The sequence below is a fragment of the Somniosus microcephalus genome, chromosome 15 (assembly GCF_052327205.1).
Source record: "Somniosus microcephalus isolate GS21.2 chromosome 15, FLI_Smic_1.0, whole genome shotgun sequence".
Taxonomy (NCBI): Eukaryota; Metazoa; Chordata; class Chondrichthyes; order Squaliformes; family Somniosidae; genus Somniosus; species Somniosus microcephalus.
Genome location: NC_141001.1, coordinates 104,963,565 through 104,983,964, shown reverse-complemented (window position 1 = coordinate 104,983,964; position 20,400 = coordinate 104,963,565). Strand labels below are relative to the sequence as shown.

The window sequence follows — 20,400 nt, the reverse complement described above, 5'->3', positions numbered from 1 at the left end:
AGTTGAAATTAGTGCAATTTAGCACCAGGTTGCCACTGACAGGTAAAATAATCAAAACCCTTAAAACTTGCCGCTTCTGTTTGCCTGTAACAGTTTGGTTAACCCTGCAAGGGCTGGAATAGTCTTAGAACATAAGAACGTAAAAAATAGGAGCAGGAGTAGACCATTCGGCCCTTCGAGCCTGCTCCACCATTCTATAAGATCATGGCTGATCTTCTACCTCAACTCCACCTTCCCGCACTATCCCCATATCCCTCGATTCCCTTAATATCAAAAAAATCTATCAAATTCTGTCTTGAATATACTCAATGATTCAGCATCCACAGCCCTCTGGGGTAGAGAATTCCAAAGATTCAAAACCTTTTAGTAAGGAAATTTCTCCTCATCTCAGTCCTAAATGGCTGACCCCTTATTCTGAGACTGTGACCCCCCCAGCCAGGGGAAACATCCTCCCTGCATCTACCCTGTCAAGTCCTGTAAGAATTTTATATGTTTCAATGAGATCACCTCTCATTCTTCTAAACTCCAGAGAGTATAGGCCTAGTCTACTCAGTCTCTCCTCATCGGATAATCCCCCTCTCATCCCAAGAATCAGTCTGGTGAACCTTTGTTACACTCCCTCTATGGCAAGTATATCCTTCCTTAGGTAAGGAGAACAAAACTGTACACAGCCTTTGTGTAATAAAACATAAAATAAACTGTCGAATTTTTCTGAATGTGCTGAATGAATAAACACTCTTATTATTTAACTGTGTTTTTCCTGCTTTGTACAAGACGTTTGCAGAAATATTTTGTAGATGTTCCACAGAAGGAAATGGGCAACTGCTGTGAGTTCGTTAAAGGTCCTTTAAAGGGTTAATGTCTGCAAAAATGTACAACCTCCGTTAGAAGTGTGTATTTACATGGGCGCACATCTGATGTAAACGCAGCTTAATCTTAATCTCGTCATTTCGTATAAAGAATGAGTCTCATTATTTGGATGGTTTTGTTGATTTATTTTTTTCTGTGAAAATCAGCATTTGTTATGATTTATGCATCGTTCCCCCTTAATGCACATTTCCTGGTGTTAATTCAATTATGCAAAGATCATACTTCTGAAAAAATTCTGCTTGATGACGGCAAGGCAGCTACCACGTTATTAGCAGTGTGGGCTGTCAAATGATCATGTGGGACTCTTGCAGTACGCAACACTCAATAGGATAAAAGCAGTTCGATGCAACAAAAATATTTTAAAAAAAACCCCACACAGCGCTTGGCCATCCGCCGCGGTTTAGGTAGCTTTCAGATAACAGGGGAGAGAAATGCTCCTTCACTTTCCCTCGGGTTGGTTTCTCTTTGGCTTCACTAGAAGATGCCTCTGGTACACATGCACAGTATGATATCCATGATAATGCCGTTCAAATCACACGCAGCTTCCAGCCCTCCGAGTCGCAGCCAGTCGTGGATGACATGTGATCACTCATTCATTCAGTCATTCATTCACAGCAACCACGCACCCTTTCCCTTTAAGTTACATCACATTAATGCTATTATTTTCGTTTCGAGCCCCCCCGCGTTTCATTTTGTCCTTCATTACGCCAAGTTTTTTTTTGTGTGTGTGTGATTAAAGCTGCCCTCACCATTTGATTAATTTCCTGTGGCAATTATGAACAGACTCAAGAAAGCAGCGGCTGTGCTGGGCTCTAATAATGGGCGCTATCTTCTGGATTCTTTCTACAGCGACTGCATCATTGAAGAGAAAACGGTGGTCCTGCAGAAGAAAGACAATGAGGGCTTTGGATTTGTGCTCCGTGGGGCAAAAGGTGAGCGATGAAATAAATCCCTTTCCTTCTGCAGCTTCAAGCTAGTGTGAGGATTGGAGCGGTGCTGCTGTGCAAATCCTTCTGGAGCCAGTGGCTGTTGTCAAGGGGCACGAGGACTTAAGTACCTTTTGCTGTGCTTCCTCTACCACTGATCCGTCACACTGACCAAGTAAAATGTTTGGGTTTTTTTTTAAGGAAGACTTTTTGGAAAATGTAAACTTAGCTGATTTTTAAAAAAATATGTAATTCTCTCTCTGATATGGAATACAACGTTTGCTGATTCTATCATCATATTTTGCCTCTTTTGCTATAGCTGATACACCGATTGAGGAATTTACACCAACTCCAGCCTTTCCTGCACTTCAATACTTAGAATCGGTAGATGAAGGTGGAGTGGCATGGCAGGCAGGATTGAGAACGGGTGATTTCTTAATAGAGGTAGGCCAACGATTAGCTGAACTATTTCCCGTAACGCGTTGCCCATTACATTGCCTCTTTTTTCCTTTGGGGGATGAAAGTTGTTTCTGTGCGATGGGCTGTGTCAGTTTGCGCTCGCCCAACTTTGTCTCCTCGTGAAGGACTCGATCGAATTGTTCGTACGTCGCGGTTTTATTGTTCAGTAAATATTGACTTGTTTTCCTGTCGCCCTGAGGCACAATCTAAAGCTCGGTCTCCTTACAAACGTGCTCATCCTGCGTTCCATAGATTGGACATCTTGGTTTGAAGTTTCATATTCAGCAGTGCAGTGATGTCAACTGACACGCAACAAGTTGTGATTTGTTTAGATTAAGAGCAGGGTTGCTCCATGTGTATTCATTGCACATAATGTGTGTGTTTTAAAGGACTATTTAAGGATAGGGCTATATACTGACTTTATCCCAGAATTACTGAAATGGTGGCCTATTCTATCTGTCTTGGGGGTTGTGGGTGATGCTGGCAAGGCTACATTCATTGCTCATCACTAGTTGCCCTGAGGATGTGCTGGAAGAGCTTGTTTTACAACTGTACGATAGCAAAACACTGCAGATGCTGGAAATCCGAAATAACAACAGAAAATGCTGGAAAAACTCAGCAGGCCAGGCAACATCCGTGGAGAGAAAATAGAGTCAACGTTTCGGGTCAAAATCCTTTGTCAAGACTGAAAAAGCACAGGAAATGAAACAGATTAAAAGGCCAGGCTGGGAGAGAACAAAAGAGAAGTGAAGAGACATTAAGAGGTATTCAAAACAAGACGAGATGATGATAGGACTAGTGGAGACAAAAGACGGCTCCAGATTAGGTGTAAATGCGCTGGCAGAATGGGAGACAGCTGCCACGTGGGAGAGAAAAAAAGGGGTGGGGGGGCGGTGAAAGGGCCAAAACAAAGGTGTGGATAAAAAATAAGTAAAAATGTAATGGGGGCCGAGCTTATGATCTGAAATTGTTGAACTCGATATTGAGTCCGGAAGGCTGTAAAGTGCCTAATCGGAAGATGAGGTTTTGCAACTGTGTGGCTTGCTGGGGCGCTAAGAGTCAACAGCATAATGTGAGGGACCTGAGTCACTCACGTGTAGGCCAGTCACAGAAATCACAGAAACCCCACAGTGCAGATAGAGGCCATTTCGGCCCATCGAGCCTGCACCGACACACATCCCACCCGATCCCCGTAACCCCGACACCAACACATATCCCACCCTATCCCCGTAACCCCACGTATTTAACCCCCCTAACACTAAGGGTCAATTTATCATAGCCAATCAACCTAACCCGCACATCTTTGGACTGTGGGAGGAAACCGGAGCACCCGGAGGAAACCCACGCAAACACGGGGAGAATGTGCAAACTCCACACAGACAGTCACCCGAGGCCGGATTCGAACCCGGGTCCCTGGCACTGTGAGGCAACAGTGCTAACCACTATGCCACCGTGCTGCCCCGGGCAGCATGGCAGGTTCTCTTCCCTGAAGGGCTTCGGTGAACCAATTGACTTTTACATTTAATAGACAAGATTTAATACCTTCTTGCATGTTATCATCGAAACAACTCTTCAATTGTATAATCTATAGCTGATCCTGATCAGAGCGGCCATAATCTTGTAGATTTTTCCCACTTTTAGAGAGTGAAGTCTCCGTGCCAAATGCTTCCAGCTCAATCAACATGCCAACTAAATAATGTATAAAAGTAACTTTTCATTGTCTCAGAATTGACATAAATTGTTAATTCAATTTGAGAATTCATTAAAAAGGATTAATATGTTAAAAAATAGTTTTTAAAGTTGCTGTGTCCTACATGTTCCCACCTTTCTAGGAAGGCACAGTGTATTTTTATTCGTTCCTGGGATGTGTGCGTCGCTGACAAGGCCAGCATTTATTGCCCATCCCTAATTGCCTTTGAGAAGGCGGCGGTGAGCTGTCTCCTTGAACCGCTGCAGTCCGTGTGGCGAAGGTGCTCCCACAGTGCTGGTAGGGAGGGAGTTCCAGGATTTTGACCCAGCGACGATGAAGGAACGGCCAATATACTTCCAAGTCAGGATGGGGAACTTGCAGCTGGTGATGTTCCTGTGCACCTGCTGCCCTTGTCCTTCTAGGTGGAAGAGGTCGCGGGTTTGGGAGGTGCTGTCGAAGAAGCCTTGGCGAGTTGCTGCAGTGCATCTTGTAGCTGGTACACACTGCAGCCACGGTATGCCAGGGGGAAGGGAGTGAATGTTTAAACTTATGGATGGGGTGCCGATATAGTGGGCTGATTTGTCCTGGATGGTGTCGAGCTTCTTGAGTGTTGTTGGAGCTGCACTTATCCAGGCAAGTGGAGAGTATGGGCAATGGAGGAAACAAACTAGGAGAACTTAGACTGCCGCCCCCCTAGAAGGGTGGAATGATAGACCTAGGATAAGGTCATTAAAGAAAATCAAACTTGAATATTCCTGTAATTGTAAGGTACAATTGCTGTCCACTGAAGCAATCATTACTGGCATCACAATGTAGAATGTCTGATGGGACTACGTTGGCAGTGAATGAACATCGATCGTTTGGCACTTTTTGTAAGACACGGAGAGTCACGGAGAAGTTCAACATCCATTTGCCCATCAGAGAAGTTGTAGTTAGGAGGCACGTGGCTTAGAAAAGAAAGGATTAGAAGTAAGCAAAAAAGCTATAAAAGCCTCATACCTAAATATGTTTAACTATTTTGTTAGGAGATGCGGGTTTCATGCAACCGGTTGTTCCCTGAAGTGGTTTGTGTTTTGCTTTGCTGACTGTGCTGTGTTGAGATCAGCACTGTTCTCAGTCTACCTGATAGGACAACCGGCAGATTATCTGATGGCGGAAAACCTCAGTCTGTTAAGAGGCTTTCAATTGTTAATGTCCCGCATTTGTGGCCTATTGAATTCAGTTTGCTTACTTGTAAAGTAGAAGGCTTGTTTTGACTTTCCATTATCATGTCTTTTGTTGGGGAACTGTAACACGAATCAATTACCCTCCTAAGTCTTTCCTCTTATAGAGTACCATGCACTTGATTATTAATATAATAACTGACTTATGTTTGCAGCTAGATTGATAAGATGTCTAAGACCAGCACCTTGTGGCTGATGCACTGTTTGGTTATTTTATTTCTTGAAGCCAAACTCCACGCTCTTTATTCAGCCCCCTCGTGTCGAGCTCATTATTCATCATGACGTCACACGTCAGGTAACCCGTACTGAGATCTGACTTTGCCAGTGAGCAGTAAGACATCTGGTTGAACTGTGAGCTCTCAGTATTCACATGAGATGCAAGGGAGTAAATGCTGTTATAAAAAAACGATTATCCATTTAATTTTGTTCTCGGATACGATGGAGAGTTCTCTTTATACAACAGCCAGTTATTGCATTGCAAGGACTTGCCCTGGTTTTTCCCTCTTATTTAAATCAAAATTATGCATTATGTTTGTAGATGGACTTGATACAGGTTTTTTTTCCATCTCTCCCACTGCTCCTCTTCTCTTCCGCTGCCACAGCGCAGATTATTTTAGGATTTCTGTACTGTTGAATTATTTGTTGACATGGTGACAACCAACATTAAACCTGCCTCCAGCAAAACTGCAACGCTCTATGAAGCATTCAACTTTCGCTGGCTTGTTGTCATGACATTAAAAAAAAAATTATGTGCATCTCCCGTATCCGAGAAATCCATTTGTGATGAGACTGTGTTAATTTGAAGTGGGGGGGAAAAGGTGACAGAACAAAAATTTTTACCCTGGGTCGTGCTGGAATATAAATTCTTCCATCGGGCAGGTTGACTGAAGTAATGAATAAAATCTATAAAAAAAACATGGTGGGCCGCTTACATACTAGAGGCAAGATAGTATGCAGGGCATTAAGAAATAACACACACGCAGATCAGTATGTTGGTATCAAGTTATTTTAAGACGGGGAGTCGATTGACCATTAAAGTACATAAATTGTAGTTTATTATTCAAGGATTCATTGGTGCGGTATGCTGAAATCCCAGCAAATACACTCATCTATTCATAAACTTTAGTAGCACAGGAAATAAGATGTAGGTAAATTGTCGGGGGGTTGGGAAATGAAGACTTCTGTTCTTGATCCAACCTAGGCCACACTTCAGGAATGATCTAAATGCAGTTTGTGCGTCTTACCTATAATAAAGACTCGACCATAAGGCAGTCTTAAGACACAATGAGGGGGTTGATATTCTCATCTGAGAAAATAGGCGGCCATTGTTGGAGGGGGTAGGGGTGGGGTGAGGGGGACCTCGGGCAACCCCGTAACAACCAAGGGCTGCCTGATTAAATTTTCAACCAGCCCGTAAACCTGCGAGCAGCCTGCCCGCCTGAAATGGAGGTAGCTTAAACTATGCAAATTTGGGGTCCTCTGCTGATTGTAGGACCCTGATTATACTTTCCAGGTGCAAATAGCTGGCGTGAGTGCCCCGCACGCTTCCCCACCCCGCCCCCCCCCCCCCACCCTGCAGCCCCCCGCCCGCCTGTCCTCTCCATTTGTACCAGGTATCGAGTGACCTAACGAACTGTCCTTAAAGCAACTACTGGAGGCCGCTCGCAAAAATGGCCCAGGAAACTTTTAACTCTTTTTCAGGGGGGCAGGGGAGGGGGGGGGGCGCAGGAGAAACAGATGTGCTCCTCCTGGGCCCCCCCTCCCCCCCCCCAAATAAAAAATCCAGCTCGTTGTCAACCCATTTGAGACCCTCCCCCCTTCCCGATCGCTTTACCCTCCCACCCTTCCGAGACCTGACCTGCCCTCCCACCGCTGGCAAGCTGCAGCTGGCTGCCCGCTTGGCGCCCGCAACAGATTTTACAGGTCAGCCGTGATTTAATTGAGTGGCAGAAAAGAACGGGCTCGAAGGGGCTGAATGGCCTCCTCCTGTTCTTGCGTTCCTGTGTTTCTAACTCACCGGCCACATGTTACTGTCACGCCAGCCCCACTGGGCAGGTAGTGGGTAAGCTCTGCCGAATTCACACCCGTTCCGAGTGGAAGTCTTGCATCGCCCCCATTCGGACAAATGATATAGAAACTGACATGAATCAGTCATTCATGAAAGAAAGGCTTATGAAATAATACTGAGCGGCCTGCGGGTGGAGAGTATAAATACTCGGGCATGGGCCCAGCTTGCGCAGGACATTCTTAACAGGAACTAGTGAAGGACACAACTAGACCTCCATGTTGTAAAACAGTTGATTAAAGCTTTGTTTAACGCTTAGACCAAGTGCCTAGTAGTTTTCTTACTTCAGAAACTTTTTGTGCTCCTTACTATTAATTATACACATCCGTTTTCATGTCTGTGCTAGAAATAATTATGCTAAGTTCTGCATTTCTAGTGGTGATTCCATGGTGAATGTACAGTGTATACACAGATAAAGTTCTTCAAATTGCTGAAAAAGTAGTTGGAACTTAAGAGGGCAGGCACTGATGATAACTTTACATAGAATTTAAAGCACAGAAAAAGGCCATTTGGCCCAACTGATCTATGCCGGTGTTTGTGCTTCACACGAGCCTCCTCCCACTTTACTTCATCTAACCCCAACCACATATCCTTCTGTTCTTTTCTCCCTCATGTGTTTATCTAGCTGTGCCTTAAATAATCTATGCTATTTGCCTCAACCACACCATGTGGTATCAAGTTCCACATTCTAACCACTTTCTGGGTAAATACTGGGATGGGGTCCAGTCAGGGTCGGGCGGGTGGTCGGGGGGGGGGGTGGGGGAGACGGTCCAATCGCGGGGCAGGGACGCAGGTTAGATTGTTGGGCTGGGAAGAAGCACTCCTGCTGCTCTTGGCCAAAGGCAGTGCTGTAAAGGCTCTTGGCTCTTCCACACAGCAGCCCTCGCCTCCTTTTAGCTGCCAGGTTTCCCGGCCGGGCAGGGTTAAACCTGGAAGATAGGTTAAATCTGAGGCACGCAGCCTCAATATAATATTTAAATGGCCAGCCCACCACCTGAGAGTGGTTTGGTTGCCCGCCTCCGTTAAATTTTCACATCTCACCCGATGCAAACCCACCGTTTTTGGGGGTTAAAATTTCCCCATACTTTTATAGGAACAGGTTCATTTAGGGTTCATTGTCACAGGGGGCGAAATTCGATTCCTTTGCACCTGCAGTTAGCGCCTCTGGGGGGCGGGGGGGCGCTAACTGCAGGCACAAACGAGTCGAATTCGGTGGGGTGTTGCTGAGGTGCTACCTGATAGTGCTGCGCCCCCGCTAGTAGCGCCCCGGGACGCTGCGCCTCCGCCGATGACGTTATCGCCGTGCATGCCGACCCCTTAGCACCCTACCACGTCCCCTTGCCACCCCGCGGCAGAAATTTGGCTGCGCCGTGTGAGGCTGCCGCGGGTGGTGTCAACGCCAGCCTTGCAGGTCGCGAGCTGAGCCGATCTCCGCTCGCGGGGCGGTAGTTAAATGGGAGGTGCGGCCCCGACCTGTGTCGCCATTTCGTTTTTATGGCCGACCTCCATGTCGGCTCTCCGTGGTGTGGCGTGGCATGGACCTGGCTGCCATTGCGCAAACCGGCTCTGCGTCTCGGCACCGGGCTGCTGCCATGGCACCACGCTGCCCTGGTGGCCCTAGTTGGGGCCATCGGAGGCCCTGCAGAGTGCGCAGCGGCCCTGCCCTTTAACTGAAGAAGAGGGGCATTGAAACGCGGAGCCTCCGCGGAGCGCTGCCGATCGCGCCCCAACATCGCCTCGGTTACCGCCCCACCATGACATGGAACGCCCGACATTGCGCTCCACTTCCTGGGTGGGATGGTAAGGCTAATTTTGCAGCCGGAGCGGAACTTCCTTGCTGGGCGCGGGATGTCCCGCCTCGCCAGCATTACCGCCCCGAAACAGAGTGCTACCGAATTTCGCGCCATGATTCTTTGCCAACAACATTGCTGATCGTTCTGCATTGAGAGATTAAATAGAAACAAGAGAGACAGTTTAACTTTCAAGTAGCTCGTATTGTGATCCGTTCCAATGAATGATTGAATTTTTCTTAAATAAATGTCCTAACTGGCACAAATGTGTAGACTTTAGCATAACATCCAATTGTGTTCCAGTCGGGCCCAACTCTGAAGTATTTAATGAACGCGTTTTACAGCCACTTAAATGTGGAACAGCCCACTGTTAAAGGAGATGATATGGGGGAGAAATTCGGTATCGTCTCGTTTGGGGGGCTAAAACTTTAAACGTTGAAGAATTAGCATCAGGCGCTAATCATTGTCAGCTCCCACAGAATTCATTGTTAGCGCCCCAAGAGGGAAGTGGGGAGCTAAATCCAGCGCTACACTCCTAACTTGGGGCGCTAACCTCTGAGAGCGGGGCGCTACTGGCAGAGCGATAAAGAAGGTCACGCACAGTCCAGACGGCACTCTTTAATCACACAGGCTGCTCCCATCTCTTAAAGGGAAGGGCCAATCGCGTATAACCTCATAGTCGTCAGTGGTGTTTCTCAACACGACCTGGGCAACTGCCATTGCAGCCCCCATCACTTTCAGCATTTGGAGGAAAAGGTGTAAAATGTTTTGCGCAGGCAGTAGATTTGGGTGTAAGTAATAAACGGTGCAATCACTGAAAGCGCCTTTTTCGCGATGTTCAAGCGACACGGAAGAATTCCCTTTAATTAGCGCTCCTGCAGCGCACTTCCGAGTGCACAGCGCCTGCTCTTATGTTGTTGGCGTGAGGCGCTAAATCAGGGGGCGAAAGGCAATTTTGTATCGGGGCCATTAACAGGGCGTTGCACACGCATTGACATCACCATGTTAGAGGCCTAGGCGTGAATAGTTAGCGCCAGCGCTAATTCACCACTGAAGGTCGCATGCGGCATTGGATTCGCCGCGGCCGGGTGCTAACCTGTCGAATGTCGCGGCCGATGAATTTAGTTCTTGAGCATTTAGAGAACATTGTTTATTGCTCAATACGGTAACCTGGCCAACATTTATCCCTCAACCAACATCATTAATACAGATTATCTGGACATTATCACATTGCTGTTTGTGCGAGCTTGCTGTGTGCAAATTGGATGCTGCGTTTCCTACACTGCAACAATGACTACACGCCAAAAGTACTTCATGGGGTACGGTAGCATAGTGGTTATGTTACTGGACCAGTAATCCAGAGGGCTAGACTAATGATCCGGAGACATGAGTTAATTCAGTTAATTAAATAAATCTGGAATAAAAAGTATCAGTAATGGTGACCATGAAACTACCGGATTGTCGTAAAAACTCAACTGATTCACTAATCTCCTTTAGGGAAGGAAATCCGCTGTCCTTACCCGGTCTGGCCGATTATGTGACTCCAGACCCACAGCAGTGTGGTCGACTCTTAACTGCCCTCTGAAATGGCCTAGCAAGCCCACTCAGTCGTATCAAGAAACTGCTACGATGGACTGCAGTGATTCAAGAAGGCAGCTCACCATCACCTTCTCGAGGGCAATTAGGAATGGGCAATAAATGCTGGCCTTGCCAGTGACGTCCACATCCTGTGAATGAATTTTTTTTTTAATTGGCTGTGAACCACTTTGGGATGTCCTATATAAATATAACTATATAAATGTAAGTTGTTGTTGTTGCCCTGAGGTCATGAAAGGCACTATATAAATGCAAATCTTTCTTTACTACATGGTTAATCACATTTTTCTGATAGGAATACATAAATAAAAAGAATGAATTATTTATTATAGCAGGATCTCCATTCAGAGGCTTGCACTGTGTTATGTTCCAATGCATATTCAATATAACCTGTGTAGGGGGTTTTGGTTTGGGGTTTGTGTCTGGCCAGTCAGGCGTATCTGAGCTGCTTAAGCCCCGTGTGGTTCGAATCGCTTCCCCTCTGGTTCTGACCACCGGACTTATTATGAGCAGCGATATAAACAAAACGAGACCAGTGGTTTGGTGCAAAGAAAACCAATGTTTATTAAAAATAGGGAAAAATAATCACTATACAGAGAAAATCACTATGTATGTAACACAATTACACTTAGCGGGGGAGGAGAAACGGACACATCGAGGGAAAATGACTAAAATGACAATTTTAGCAATCCCCTTAACCCCCACCCTTTACACCTATCTAAGTTGTCTTGCGATGGGCCAGAAAGTTTATGCTCACCAGTCTTGGATGTTAGAACGCCTGCTCCGTGCCCCGTTGCCTGCCAATGTCTTTAGGGTTTTCACCGCCCAGAGCAGAGATACCCCAGTGATTTAAACTGTAACTGCGGGTATCCTGCTTCCCTTGGACGGGCTCTTCGTCGTCGATCTTCTTCATGGTAAGGCAGGGCGCCGGAGTCCAGGCGAGAGAGAGAGAGAGATGGCTTTCCGAGGGACTACTTATACCCCTTTCAGGGAGCCCTTATCACTCGCCAGATCAGCCTGTTTCTTTGACCTGGACGTGTTGAAGTCTATACAAAGGAAACTGGTCTTGTGATGGGGCCATTCCAGTTTTAATGCCCCGTTGATCGTTTCCAAACAGTGTTGAAGTCAGCTAACGAAGGTCTGAATGCAGCTATTACCCGTTGATTATCTATGCAAACGGCCTTGATGGGTTTTAATTAGAGGCCCGAATGCCACTGTTTGCTTCTCATACATAAATGCAGAAGGCCTGTCTGCCTTCTAATTTCTGGAACATTCCTTCTTTGTCAGTCCAAACCTGAACTTTGCAGGCCTTGGCCATAAGGTTGACCGTAGCCATCTTGTTGGGCCCTGGAGCCCTGGATTTTAAACTCAGTCCAGCCAGGGTTTTTCCAATAAGCCAGAAGTAAATCTTCAGGGGAGACATGAAATTTGCGAATCCTTTCATCTGCCAATTGACTTTAGACAAGATCATGGAGTACCATTTAACCTGAACAGCCATGCTCCACCCCGAGCCACGTACAAGTTATAAACACCTGAATAAAGGTGTGGCTTATCGCTCACTGACCTACGCTGACTCTCGGTTGCCCCAATGCATCCAATTTTAAATGATCATCTTTGTATTTATATCCCTTCACGGCCTCAGCCCCCGCTTTCTCTGCAACCAGCCCCCAAACTCTCTGTTCCTCCGTCTCTGGCCTTTTGTGCATCCCCCCACTTCCTTCGCCCCATTGCCGGCCATGCCTTCGGACTGCCTGCGCCCCATCTTCTGGAATTTCCTGCCTATACCTTTCCGCCTCTCCACGTCCCTCTCCTCCTTTGAAGAACCTCTTTAGAAGCCCACCCATTTTGACCAAGTTTTTGGTCACTCCTCCTGATATCTCCTTCTTTGGCTGAACATCCGTTTCTGATCGTTTCTGCCTCTGTGAAGTGCCGTGGGCCATTTTTCTACAGTAAAGGTGCTATATATAAATGCAATTTGTTGTTTATGGTATTTAATATTCGCAAATTCGTTTCAGATTATCTTCGGTTACTTGCTTCAGAAATCAGAATAAGTTGTTTCTATGATTGCCTGATCTGAATATGTACAGAAATCATAAATTTATTGGACTTTTTATAGTGCAGTAGTTTAATTTTTTCAGAGCTTTCTGGAGTTGGTTTGCTTATTGATTGAGTTCTACAAGTTGAATCAATGCCTTAATTACAGATGTCTCAACAATGTAGCCAATTGTCTTGTGTTAGACTAATATTAGTAGCATTTGGTAACAGCAGAGAAGAGGAAGGAATTTATTTTATTCTATTCCCATGACTATGGGGTGCAGTATTTAGGTGAATATTACAATAAATTAATAATTATTTGGACGTTCCTTTCTAAATTGTTCTGTGCTATACATATGAACATACGAATTAGGAGCAGGAGTAGGCCACTCGGCCCCTTGAGCCTGCTCCGCCATTCAATAAGATCATGGCTGATCCGATTACTCCACATTCCCGCCTACCCCCGATAACCTTTCACCCCCTTGCTTATCAAGAATCAATCTACCTCTGCCTTAAAAATATCCAAAGACTCTGCTTCCACCGCCCTCTGAGGAAGAGTTCCAAAAACTCTCGACCCTCTGAGAAAAAATTTCTCCTCATCTCTGTCTTAAATGGGCGACCCCTTATTTTTAAACAGTGACCCCCTAGTTCTAGATTCTCCCACAAGAGGAAACATCCTCTCCACATCCACCCTGCCCAGACCCCTCAGGATCTTATATGTTTCAATCAAGTCACCTCTTACTCTTCTAGAGAATTCTAATTATATAAGCACTTCTACCTGAAGAATAGATGGCTTTAGAATGAAATACAAGAATAACGTTGTGTAAATATATATGTTCCAGTTTTAAACATCCATACTTTAAAACCAAGATAATACGAGTGCTATCAAATGGTAACTAAAATGGTTTATAAAAGAAGACTTTTTTTTGTTAGCCAGGCATATTTAGCACTGCAGTTAGAATAGTAACACAGAGCAACAGTCACCTAGCAACATCCATTCTATTGTCCTCCTTGCCAAAATGCATGATAAGTAATGTCCGCTGAAACAAAATCCCTGTTGCAGCATTTCAACTATATCGTTCAAAATACTGATTCAAATCAAAACACATTTCGTACGACAAAATCACCACATATCCAATGCATTGAAACAACAATTGAAGGAAACGCCTGCCATAAATCCTGTTTGTGTAAATGTACTAAGCCTTGCTTTATGGCTATTGGGTCAGTTGATGAAGGGAAGAAGCTTAACCTCGGAGATGAAAGGTGAGAAAGTACACACTGCATTTATTTAATAATCTCCAGACACAGACTTGCTTTAGAATGCGCCTCATGTCTGCTGCACAGTGAAGGTTGCTTGAGAAGCAATAAGTAATGTAATTGCCGCAATTTCAATTTCTAATTTTAAAAATAGAGAGCCCATTTTGGCTTTTCATTGAACATTATGAAGATTGTTTCTGCTTAGTTTTTTTTTACTCCTTTGCTGTATCTGCGTAGAATATTAGCTCTTGGAAATGCAGTAAACAGTGAGGAGGATAGTAGCGGACCTCAGTGGACTGGTGAAATAGGCAGGCACCTAGCCAATGAAATTTAATGCAGAGAAGTGTGAAGTGATGCATTTTGGGAATAATGAGAGGATAATATAAACTAAATGGTACAAATTTAAAGGGGGTGCAGGAACAGAGAGACCTGGGGGTCCACATACCCAAATGTGACAGGACAAGTTAATAAAGTTGTTTAAAAACAAAAACATGTGGATACCTTGGCTTTCTAAATAACGGTAATGGGGGAAAAGTTCAGTTGGATAGCGCCTCCCGTTAGCGCCTGCAGAGGGCGGTAATGGGGCGCTGATGCAGTGGTGCCGGGGCGCGGCAAATCCAGTGGCGCACGGCAAATCCGGACATCCCCCCCCCCACATTGTGCCACCGGTACGAGGCACCGCCGGGGACTTCAACGGCAGGCAGAGCGTGACGTCAGTGAGTGTGCAACACTCACTGGGTGCCCGATCTGCAAAATTAATTTTCGTCACTTACCTTTGCGCCTTGACCAGACAGCGACAGGGAGAGTAGGTGCACAGTTGCAGGATGTTGGCTCCAGGGACGTTATTTAAAGGCATCAGCATTAATCACTCGCAGCTGTCGGGGCAGGTTAATTTCAGTGGTTTCTTGTCAGTTTCAGCTGGTGGATCACTTTGTATGAGTAATTTCAAGCTTTTTTTTATCAGCAGTGTTCTGGCAAGTGCAAAGTGGCTATATTGTTCAAAGATTCAAACTGCTACACTTGGCAACATTAATGGGGGCTGTACTGGCATGCCACCTCGTCCTCCAGGGTCTACAGTGGAGGGAACATAGGCAGCCAGAAATACGGGAACATGTGCGCAGTGGGATGAGGAGGGACTCATCATGGCTCTCATCAGGTGGCCATACCCGTCGAGGGTATTCCGACAGCACTTCTCCTATGTTCAATTAAGTGAGGAGCAGTGTATTAGACAGCTCCGCATCACCAAGATGGTGGTCACAGAAATCTGCCACCTCCTCCAAACAGACCTCCAGCCTCACAGCAGGATGACTTAAACCCCAGATCCCTTTTGTTCACCACATGCCCATCATACCATCCCTGTGTCATGCCATATCACAGCGTCCTCCTGGGTGCAAAGGTGAAATGAGAGAGACCACAAAATATTGCAAACTCCATTAATAAATTTATGAATAAAAATATCACACATATCACATTCATTCTCATAACTAATGACCCTTATGCCTGCCATAGTTGAATAGCTGTCATGGTGTGCAAGGCATGAGATGTGGGTGTGAGTGTTGGTAGGTACAGATTGTTGGTGTGTGAGCGCTGGGGGTGTGGTGCTTTGGGCAGTGTGTGAAGCTTGTGGTTCAGATGGTGGTATGTCACATTTGTTGAAGCATTCAATCACCCTGAGGTGGATCTGCCATGAGCTCACCTGCTTCAGTCCTCTGGCTCCTTCTCCTCATTGTGCTTCTCCTTGCTGAGGCAGCTGCACAGCCAGCAATGCTGAGAATGAGGTGTTGCAGCATCAATGAGCCTCCCCTTTAAGTACTGGGAAAAGCCTGTAGCAACAATGAGTTGAGGTTAGACTGCACCCGATATTTGTCCCCCCTTTGAGTGTAACGCCACTGAACTAGGCCTTTAAGACTTGATTTAGCGCCCCGATCATTTCTTTGAGCAGTGAGAATGAATTTTGCGTGTAGCCTAAAGCATTAGCCCCTGGCGCTAATTCTCAAGCTTTTCTAATGATACCGCCCATTCCTGGGCTATAATGAATTTCTAGCCCATAGAGTGCAGAAACAAAGAAGTTATGCTAAACCTTAATAAAACACTGGTTAGGTCTCAAGTAGAGTATTGTGTCCAATTCTAGGTACCACACTTTAGGAAGAATGTCAAGACCTCGGAGAGGGTGCAGAGGAGCTATACATAAATTATACCAGGGATGAGAGACTTCCCTTAGAGCAGGGAAGGTTAAGGGCAGATTTAATAGAGGTGTTCAAAATTCTGAAGTGTTCTGATAGAGTAAATAAGGAGCAAATGTTTCCACTGGTGGGTGGGTCGGTAACCAGAGGACACAGATTTAAGATAATGGGCAAAAGAACCGGAGGGGAGATGAGGAGAAATAATTTTACGCAGCGAGTTGTTATGATCTGGAATGCACTGCCTGAAAGGGTGATGGAAGCAGATTCAGCAGTGGCTTTCAAAAGGAATTTGGATATATACTTGAAAAGGAATGATTTGCAGGGCTTTGGCGAAAGAACAGGGGGGAGTGGGACTAATTGGACGGCTATTTCAAAGAGCCTGCTCTGGTACGATGGGCAGAATGGCCTCCTCCCCTGCTGCAAGGTTCTATGATTCTTCTGAAGGGCCCAAGCTGGCCTGAGGACAAATCCGAATGTCATCCCTTGGAAAGGTAGTCTCCTTCCACTTGCTTTGGAGTTAGTTGGGGGGGCTTTTCCACCAGACTTGCACTCCGCAGATTTAGTGTTGGCAACAAGTCGAAAACCTCTTCGCACCAACACTGATTGTAATGTGAGCGCGCCATAAAGCCTCTTGATTGCAAGTCGCATCGCTCCCTGACGGACAATTTAAGGGTCAGATTGAAACTTTTCCAGTGAGTTTTCATTTTCTTTGATTACAAATAGTCCTTCACTCATACGTTACTCAACAACTGTCTGATCCAAATAAAACCGCACCTGAAGTGGGCTACGTTAAACTAATTCTTTATGGTGCTGGAGGGGAGGAAGGGAAGTGTATATCGGCATCCCACTTAATATTGCTTTAAAAAAATCCAGCATTTTATTGTGATTATGTACATTTTTGCATTGTTGTTTTGGATGAGACGTTAAATCGAGGCCCCATCGGCCCTCTCAGGTGAACGTAAAAGATCCCCTTACTTCGAAGAAGAGCAGGGGATTTCTCCCCGGTGTCCTGTCCGATATTCATCCTTTAATCATAGAAACATAGAAACATAGAAGATAGGAGCAGGAGTAGGCCATTCGGCCCTTCGAGCCTGCTCCGCCATTCAACGAGATCATGGCTGATCATCCAAACCCTAGCACCCAGTCCCTATACTGACAGCCATCCCACCCAAGCCCTATCCCTGTAACCCCACGTATTTAATCCCCCCTAACACTAAGGGTCAATTTTTATCATGGCCAATCAACCTAACCCGCACATCTTTGGACTGTGGGAGGAAACCGGAGCACCCGGAGAAAACCCACGCAAACACGGGGAGAATGTGCAAACTCCACACAGTCACCCGAGGCCGGATTTGAACCCGGGTCCCTGGCGCTGTGAGGCAACAGTGCTAACCACTATGCCACCGTGCTGCCCACTTAATCAACATCACTTTTAAAAAAAAAACAGATCATTCTGGTCATTATCTCATTGCTGTTTGTGGGAGCTTGCTGTGCGCAAATTGGCTGCCGCGTTTCCTACATCACAACGGTGACTATGCTTCAAAAAGTACTTCATTGGCTGTAAAGAGCTTTGGGACATCCTGAGGTGGTGAAAGGCGCTATAGAAATGCAAGTCTTTCTTTCTGTTACGCGGTTTGGAAAAAGATTTTCAACAGTAAGCACTGATCTCAATTGAGAAATCTGAATGGATTTCTACTTTACGTTTAACCTTTTGAAGGTGTGTTATTCTCTGGAAGGTCCCCTTGCTGTTCTGTCAGTTTCACTTTTTCAACTGTCCCACGTTTCTTCATGAAGAAACGGAAACAGTTTTTTGCCAGCTCTGCCTGACGCATATAGGGGGGAAAATTCAGTTGGTAGCGCCACCCATTAGCGCCTTAAGAGGGCGCTAAGTGGGGCGCAAACCAACTAGTGCCCGGGCGCGGCAATATCTGCGCCTCTCGCGAAATTGACCGGACATTTTGCGGTGGCGCTAAACAATACCGCCCGATCTCCTGCGCACGCAGATCTTGACGTCATTCGAGAGTGCAACGCACTTGGGGCGCCCTGGACCGGAAATTCAGTGGCGCCCCCCTCCTTTCCGCCTGGCGCGACCAACAACAGGTTGACTGGAACGCTTCCCAGTCGCTGTGGGGGGCACTATTTAAAGGGGGCCTCTTCCTGACTTTTGTGGGTAGCCATTTTTGCACCACTCGTTCTGAGAGAGAGAGAGAGAGATTTGGAGACTTCTGCATTGAGTCAACGCTGTCTGAGGTAGTTTTGGCTTCTGACCATAACTTTGCAGGTACTTTGCTTTTTGACCGTCATAACTTTGATTGCCCAGACACTATGGGGGCTGCAATGGATGGGAACGTCGTCCTTCTCCATCACATTCAGAGGGCACAGAGATGCAGAGAGAGAGTGGCAATCATGGCCAGACAGAGCAGGGCCAACAGGCGTCGGTACAGGAGACCTTACCCTCCCAGGGTTTCTCGCCAACAGTTCTCATACATTAACATGTCTGAGGAGCAGTGTTTGCGAAGGCTGCGATTCAGCAAGGAGGTGGTCACTGAGCTCTGCCACCTGCTTCGGCCAGATCTGCAACCTCAACTGAGGAGCAGGACGTCCCTGTCGGTGGCAGTGAAGATAACAGTGGCTCTCAACTTTTATGCCACCGGCTCCTTTCAATCTGCTACTGGGGACATCGCCAATATCTCCCAGTTCGTGGTGCATTGCTGCATCCATCAGGTCACAAATGCCCTCTTTAAAAGGAGACGAGAGTACATCTCTTTCCCCATGACCCCGGACAAGCAGCAAGAACGTGCAGTGGGCTTTGCCATGATAGCGGGCTTCCACATGGTGCAGGGCGCCATTGACTGCACCCATGTGGCTTTGCGGGTGCCACAAGAGAATGCCGAGGATTTCCACAACCGAAAGGGCTTCCATTCCTTAAACGTCCAGTTGGTCTGTGACTACAGACAGCTGATACTCACTGTCAATGCCCACTTTCCAGGCAGCAGCCATGATGCCTTCATCATGCACCAGACTTCTGTGACAGACCTTTTCGAGGCACCGCTTCACCCAGGAGGTTGGCTTCTCGGGGACAAGGGATATCCTGTGTGCACCTGGCTGATGACCCCGCTCCGTTCGCCCAGCACCCCTGCTGAGCTACGATACAACGAGAGCCATCAAGCTACCAGGAACATCGTTGAGCACACAATCCGTGTGCTCAAGCAATGGTTCCGCTGTCTGGACCATTCTGGAGGAGCCCTGCAGTACTCGCCTGAGCGAGCCTCCCACTTCGTTGTTGTGTGCTGCATGCTGCATAACCTGGCAATCCTCAGGACCCAGCCAATGCCACCAGACATTGGAGCACCAGCAGAGGAGGAGGAGGAGGAGGAGGATGGTCATCAGCAGCACCAAGGCGGGAGGGAGGCACAAAGTGGAAGGGCCGTCCGTCAAAGGCTCATAGCAAGTCGCTTCTAGGCCCCCTCTGAGGGAATGGCTTCTGCCATTCAAACAACCTGAATGAAACCATCCCGCAACCCCTAAGCCGGTCAAGGCAACAATGAGTGCAAAGACCAAACATGCACATTTTGAATACAGACACTTCTTTATTTCCCAAACTGTGTCTCATTTCCGCATGACAAAGTAATAGAAAGAAACACCAAAAAAAACAGTCATTCACATAACTGGCTCTCACAACCTGGAGACAATGTCCAAAACAGTAACAAAAATTTGACCACGACCCTCGGCCTTCAATAAAACAATGAAATACATTTTGCGACACCTCCTACTTTTTGCCCTTCGAGGGTGATCTGCCTCCCTTGCGAAATTGCCCCCTTCCCAACCTGCAGCTCCTCCGTAATGGGACCCCAGCGGCTGCAGCAAGGCTGGGGGAAGGCTGCTGAGTGTCAGAAACTGAGACTGCAGATGCCCTTGAGGGATGGCCTGGACCAGCTCTGGGCCTGGAGGGCCCGGCTGCTGACTGCTCCAACTCTGCATGGGCGGCACCAATCTGTCCTACAGGTGGTGGCAGCTGCAGTGGAGAAGTGACAGTGTTGGCAGCAGGAATGCTGTCATCTTGAGCGAGGACAGCAACTCCCCGCTCGACCGACACACTGGCACTCCGACGGGGCAGCACCTCAGCATGTGGAGCAATCTGCTGGAGCACAGATTGCTGGCCTGCTGTGGCGCGGTGAGAGCCCCGGGGAAATTTTCCCGATCCAGCGAGGGTGGCAGCAGTCAGTGTTCGCGTGACCTCAATCTGTGTCTGCATGAGACTAGCCACTGACTGCATTGCAGCACTTAGCATTTGCGTGGCAGCCGCC

At 46.8% G+C, this 20,400-nt stretch overlaps 1 protein-coding gene across 2 annotated transcripts in view; it reads left to right on the top strand.

Annotated features, from left to right (window-relative positions):
- shank2b (SH3 and multiple ankyrin repeat domains 2b) overlaps window positions 1-20,400 on the top strand; it is a 1,331,733-nt gene that overhangs the window by 981,347 nt on the left and 329,986 nt on the right. For both annotated transcript variants that reach the window (XM_086008225.1, XM_086008224.1), the window contains exons 17-18: window positions 1,720-1,802; window positions 2,116-2,240. In XM_086008225.1, the coding sequence (XP_085864351.1) occupies window positions 1,720-1,802; window positions 2,116-2,240 (208 nt within the window). The remainder of the gene's footprint in view (window positions 1-1,719; window positions 1,803-2,115; window positions 2,241-20,400) is intronic.